The sequence below is a fragment of the Ascaphus truei genome, chromosome 4, assembly GCF_040206685.1.
Source record: "Ascaphus truei isolate aAscTru1 chromosome 4, aAscTru1.hap1, whole genome shotgun sequence".
In the NCBI taxonomy this organism is placed as follows: Eukaryota; Metazoa; Chordata; class Amphibia; order Anura; family Ascaphidae; genus Ascaphus; species Ascaphus truei.
The window spans coordinates 227,161,504-227,167,723 of NC_134486.1; the positions used below are offsets into that span (position 1 = coordinate 227,161,504).

The 6,220-nt window shown below is 41.9% G+C and overlaps 1 protein-coding gene across 1 annotated transcript in view; it reads left to right on the forward strand.

Annotated features, from left to right (window-relative positions):
- Nucleotides 1-5,706, forward strand: part of NOX3 (NADPH oxidase 3) — a 131,575-nt gene extending 125,869 nt beyond the window's left edge. The window contains exon 13 of the mRNA XM_075596960.1: nt 4,772-5,706. Coding sequence (XP_075453075.1) covers nt 4,772-4,898 — 127 coding nt within the window. The 3' untranslated portion in view covers nt 4,899-5,706. The remainder of the gene's footprint in view (nt 1-4,771) is intronic.
- Nucleotides 5,707-6,220: the final 514 nt, after the last annotated feature.

Consider the following 6,220-nt stretch of genomic DNA (forward strand, 5'->3'; position numbering starts at 1 on the left):
GATTTTCTCGACAACGGGAAATGGGCCAATATACCTCGGTGCCAACTTTCTGTGGAGACCTTCAATCGGATGTTTTTTGTGGACAACCATACATTTTGGCCCGGGTTGTACATAGGTGTTTTGCGACGATGTAGTTCAGTCTGTTTTTTCTGCATAGAGAAAGCCTTACTGTGATTCTCCGGAATTTTTGCCCAGGACTCTTGAAAATGTTGAATCATGTTATCTGCTGCTGGTACCCTGGACCTGGGTCCTGCAGTAGGGAGAGCTGAGGGGGGAAAGCCAAAGTTGTTAGAGAACAGGGAGTCTTGGGTGACTCGTTGCAAAGATTATTATGGGGCAACTCACCCCAGGGTAAAAGGTCCGTCCAGTTGTCTTGGGTATCGGAATTGAAGCAACGAATTAACTGTTCAAGTGATTGATTCGTTCTTTCTGTCTGACCATTAGTCTGAGGGTGATAACCAGAAGAAAAGTGCAGAGAGATCCCTAGTTGCGTGCAAAAGGCCCTCCAAAACTTCGAGATAAATTGGGAGCCTCGATCTGACACAATGACCTGGGGAACCCCATGGAGACGGAACACCTCCATAATAAATATTTCGGATAGTTTGAGGACATTGGGTAGACCTTTGAGGGGTATGAATTGGGCTTGTTTTGAAAATCGATCGACCACCACCAGAATGGTGTTCCTACCCTTGGACACCGGTAGTTCCATGGAGAGGTGAGCCCATGGGCGATCCGGAATTGGGAGTGGTTGCAGCAAGCCAGGAGGCCAGTTGCGGGGAGTCTTGTTCTGGACACAGGTGGGACATGCGGAGACAAATCCTTTTATGTCCTTACGTATGCCTGGCCAGCAAAAGGTCTATTCCAGAAGATCAATGGTTCTCTTAATGCCAGGGTGTCTGGAGCTTTTAGAAGAGTGGCCCCATTCCAGAACCTTTTTACAATGTGCTGGTGCGGTGAAGAGATGTCCCTCTGAAACTTGGAGAGCTTCTGGAACGTCGGACTGGCCTTCCGCGATGTCTTCCTATGAGTCAAAAATATTGGCAGAGATTATACATGATGGAGGGAGTATGGTTTCCTGTCGTTCTTCAGCTTTGTCTTCTATAATAAATTGAAGGGAGAGGGCGTCTGCCTTCACATTTTTAGAATTGGGTATATTAGAAATAATGAAATTAAAGCGGGAGAAGAAAAGGGACCACTGTGCTTGCCATGATCCCAAGCGGCGAGCGCCTTCAATGTAGAGGAATTCTTGTGATCAGTAAGAATAGTAACCGGATTTTCAGTGCCTCGAGTAAATGTCGCCATTCTTCCAACGCCATTTTAATGGCAAACAGTTCACGATTGCCTATGTCGTAGTTCTGTTTGGCAGACGAGAATTTTTTGGAAAAGATGGCACAAGGGTGAAATTTGGCTTGCGGAGACGTCCTTTGGGATAAAATGGCGCCAGCCCCGATATCTGAAGCGTCCACCTCATGGGTAAAGGGTAATCCTGGATCGGGGTGCACAAGCACCAGAGCTGAGATGAAGGCATTTGTTTAACTTCTTGAAAGCCTGGATGGCTGCCGGAGGCCACAGCGCCGAGTTAGCTCCATTCTGCGTCAATGCCATAATGGGCGCCACTATGGAAGAGAAGTTCTGTATGAACCTACGATAATAGTTGGCAAAGAATAGGAAACGGTGTATGGCTTTCAGGGTTGTGAGCCGAGGCCAATCCAATACCGCTTTTACCTTGGCTGGATCCATTGCTAGGCCAGTGTCGTAGATGATGTAGCCTAGGAAGGACGTTATGGTTTGGTGAACCTGACATTTCTCCAATTTTGCGAACAGGTAATTCTGTCGGAGACGTTGAAGTACCTGTTTGACATGGCCAGGATGATCACGTATGGTTTTGGAGAAGATAAGTATGTCATCCAAATATACAATGACGAATTGGTCGAGAAGATCCCTAAAAACTTAATTGACAAAATCCTGGAATACTGCAGGAGTGTTACACAGTCCAAACGTCATGACCAGATATTCATAATGACCGTCCCGAGTATTAAAGGACGTTTTCCACTCATCCCTTTGTCGGATTCTTATCAGGTTGTAAGCTCCCCGTAAATCTAACTTGGTAAAAATGGTGGTACCTTGTAGCCTGTCAAAAAGTTCGGTAATTAGGGGTAAATTGGTATGATTTATGTGATTGATTGCATAGTGGTTTTAATTCTTTAATTGAATGCCTAGTGGTTGTATTTCTTTAATTGATTGTCTAGTGGTTTAATTAGTTAATTGCTTGGTTGGCTAGTGCTTTTCATTTTTGTTTCTGGGTGTTTAGGCGTTTGTTGTATCTGTTTTATTCTTGTGTATTTTTGACATTCATGCTTTTGTATTAGTGTGACAATTGACTGCTATTGTAGCTTATCATGCCCATATTATAAGGGTATGATGTACTACTATGCCACTCAATGGGTACAGGGTGGGTATAGTGTGTCCCGGGTGGATGGTTAGGCCTCCTGGGTGGGTAGTGGGGGAGGGTGGGTTAACCCCTTAATTACTATAACGGTTATTAACCACTAAGGTGATTAAGGGGTTGGGGGCCATTAGATTGTATTTTTTATGCATTGTTGCTGGCATCGGAGGACATGGCCCTGTTGACGAGGACGCCCTTCATGTTGGCAGGGGTAAGTAGAATGGTTTTTATTTACTTTATTTATGCTGGCTGGCTAAATGTTGTGTTTAATAATGGGCAAATAATCTATTATCCATATCTGGATAATAGTTTTTTTGCACATTACTGTACTGGTGGGGGGAGGTGTATTTATTGAAATGTAGGCCATGTTTTTGTTTTTTTAAATACAGGAATGGTACCACAGGCCAGCGAGGACCCACGGGAACAACCCGAGGACCCACGGGGACCACTTGAGGACCCCGGACACCTGCGGGGACCACCCAGACACCCCTGTGGGGCCCGCGGACAACCGCAGGGACCACCGAGGGCCCACAGACACTCTTGTGGCGACCACCCAGGGACCCAGAGATACCCGCGGGGACCACCTGGAGGCCCACGGAGCCAAGCGGGGACCACCCGAGGACCCCCAGACACCCATGGAAACCCCCTCAGGTTCCTTGTGGGGCCTGCAGACACCAGTGGGGACCACCCGGGGACCTCCTCTGGCCTGTGGTATTAATCCTTTGTGTAAAAAAATAAATAATGGTTTTATGTGAGGGCACATGGAGTGGGTGGGTTGTTTATTGTTGTTTATTAAATATTGTAATGGTTTTTGGTGGCCTAGGAGGTGACTAGTAGGGCTGTTGTGTGTATTTTATTGTATTATGGGTAGCGATGGTGGGTGAAGGGGGTATTATCCCCAAGGATGGGTGTTTAGGCCTTCCGGGTAAGTAGCGGGTGGGTTTAACCCCGTTATTACCTTAGCGGTATTTAACGCTAAGGTAATGAAAGGGTTAAGTCCACCCGCAAGCCCCCAGCCAGGCCTAAACATCCACCAAGGGCCATATACTACCTTCACCCATCCCCGCTACCCACAATAAGCATGGCACTTGTGGTTAACCCCTTTATTGCCTTAGCGGATGGCCGCTATGGTAATGAAGTTGCCTGTAAATGCATTTTTCATGCATCTGATTCGTGGTAGGGGTCTCCAGTTGTGATATTAATGGATATCAGCTCTGGAGTCTCAAGGCATCAATCCGAAGCAGGAAAAATGCATTAGGTTTTGTAAGTGCCGTCTCACCGGTTCTCGGCAGCTTCTCACCACCTTCTTGCCAACTTTTTGTGGCGGGACGATTTGGAGAGGAAATCTCCATTCTAGAGCAGCATTCAGCCTCGATAAGCTGATCAGGGCTACTAGAATTGAGCTAATTTGAGAAGCAGGCGATAAGTGGCTTATCGCCACATGTTTGGCGGGTTTCTTTTTCTGCAAAACAAACAGCGATTTTTGCTCTTATCGCCAGTTTATCAGGGCTTACTGATTCGCTGTAGGCTTTTTTTGGCAATTACCTGGCAATAAGGGACTTTTCGCTGCTTATAGCATGAGGCCCATAATGTTTTCTGATAATAGTTGCACATCTTGTAGTGACCACTGCTTAAGGATGTACCCTATTTAACCAAAGAAACACTCATTTGATGCCAGTGCTTGCGGTTTGCGACTTACATTTATCGGTATAATAAGATTGGAATATTTGCAGAATACTGATTATGAAAGGTGATTTATTAAGGGTAGTAGGGTATACGCTCATAAGTATTACTACAGCCTTTTTTTCTGTTTTTGTTATGCCTAATTTAGTGATTATTAATACCTGAATTGATAACAAAATGTACAGCATGCAGAGTGGAACAGTTTGTTTGAATGGTCACTGATAAGAACAGTGAGGTGCTGCTTCTAACTGTAACACAGCATTGCTTTCCTAGAATGTTTGAGGTTCTAATTATTGCAATTATTGTATTCTACAAGGTTTGCGTGCATTTATATATTAAGTATATTTGTGATTAATATATATCTGCCACTGTATCCATCCATCCTAACTTGGGGGCTATTGCCTGTTACATAGTGTTATTATCTACCTATGTTTATTTGTATAATATCTACAGTAATGTATACAGTGTGTATCTCTCTCTCTCTCTCTCTCTCTCTCTCTCTCTCTCTCTCTCTCTCTCTCTCTCTCTCTTCTCTCTCTCTCTCTCTCTCTCTCTCTCTCTCTCTCTCTCTCTCAGAATGAATAATAGTGTACAGCAAGCTAATTAAAAAAAAGCCTGTTTCCCTCTGCTCCTGTTTTCTAGTAACAGCATTGGAGTGTTCTTTTGTGGACCAAAATCTCTCTCCAGGACACTCAACAAGATGTGCAGAATACATTCCTCATCTGATCCAAGGGGAGTTCATTTCCATTATAACAAGGAGAGTTTTTAAATACCAGTTATAGGCAAATATACCCTGAATGTATATTCAGGAAATTGGCAATGTATCCTCTGCTATTCAAAGATAAAACTATGTATAAGTTCAGTTATCCTAATAGCTATAATACCATTGGGACAACATTTCAACGAAATAAGAGGATCATCACAACCGAAGAAACATGTAAATCTAACAATGTGGCTTTATTCTGCATTGGAAAGATTTTAACTGTGAGAGGCGAGAAGGGGTGTATCGAGAGGTCAGAGTTGTGTAACAAGTAATCACGTTTCATATTGATTATATTTGGTCACTATTGTGAGGCACATAAATGGGAGCCCAAGCATTATGCTGCTTTTGAAATAGCTATCTAAGGAGCAATAAATCTCAGCATGGAACACGACACAAAACTGCACTGCAAACAGTACATTGCAATTTAAAATATCAATTCAATATGGGAAGAATCACCAATACACTATATCAGACAGGGTAACAGTTTAGCACAATCACTTTCACAAAGCAAGCTTACATTTTCAATGTCATTCAGGGTATCCAATTGTTTTAACATTTTTATTATATATTTATCGCTGCCAAATTCTAAAATCATATTCGAACAAACATTCTGAACAATTAATATAAAGTCTCACATCTTAAAAAAAAAAATGAGAAAGGTCAAAAGCTAGTACGAAAAACAGGCAATTTTTTTTCCAAAACAGTCCATGGGACAATCTGCCTTAGTAGAACCGGAGACTCTTAAAAATTAAATCTCTATAGGCTTTTAAAGATATGGATCTTATTTTGTTTAAATTGATGCAATTGCATTATTTGTTGGTGTTCCTTTTACCACACTTTTTTATGTGGTTGTCACTGTTATTTTTTATGCAATGGTCAGACACATTAAAATTTTTGGAGGTTTCTAATATTTTCTGACATAAGACATAACAATTTTGTAGATTAATTATTTAAATATGTTATATGATTTCTAAGGAAGAAATAAACTAAATGAATTAAAACAGCATCCAGAATATTTGAAGTGTTTTACTTTCTTTTGTTTTTCTCTAAACTAATTGTAGTGACTAAAGATTTAAAGTGTCTAACAAAGGGGTTACTAGTATTTGGTAAGAGTACTACCTATTTACGAGCTATTGTCCCTGCATTGTACTGTACAGTATATATGTGAAAGCTGAGGTCAGTTCAAGTCTGTCTTGAACCTATTGGATAACTTTTACAACTCATAGCTGAATACAGTAGATTAGAATTACATACATTCATTTTATTCATAGAAATTAGATCTAATAAACGTTTTAATCAGAAGAAAATGTGCCAACACTCCTTTTGTA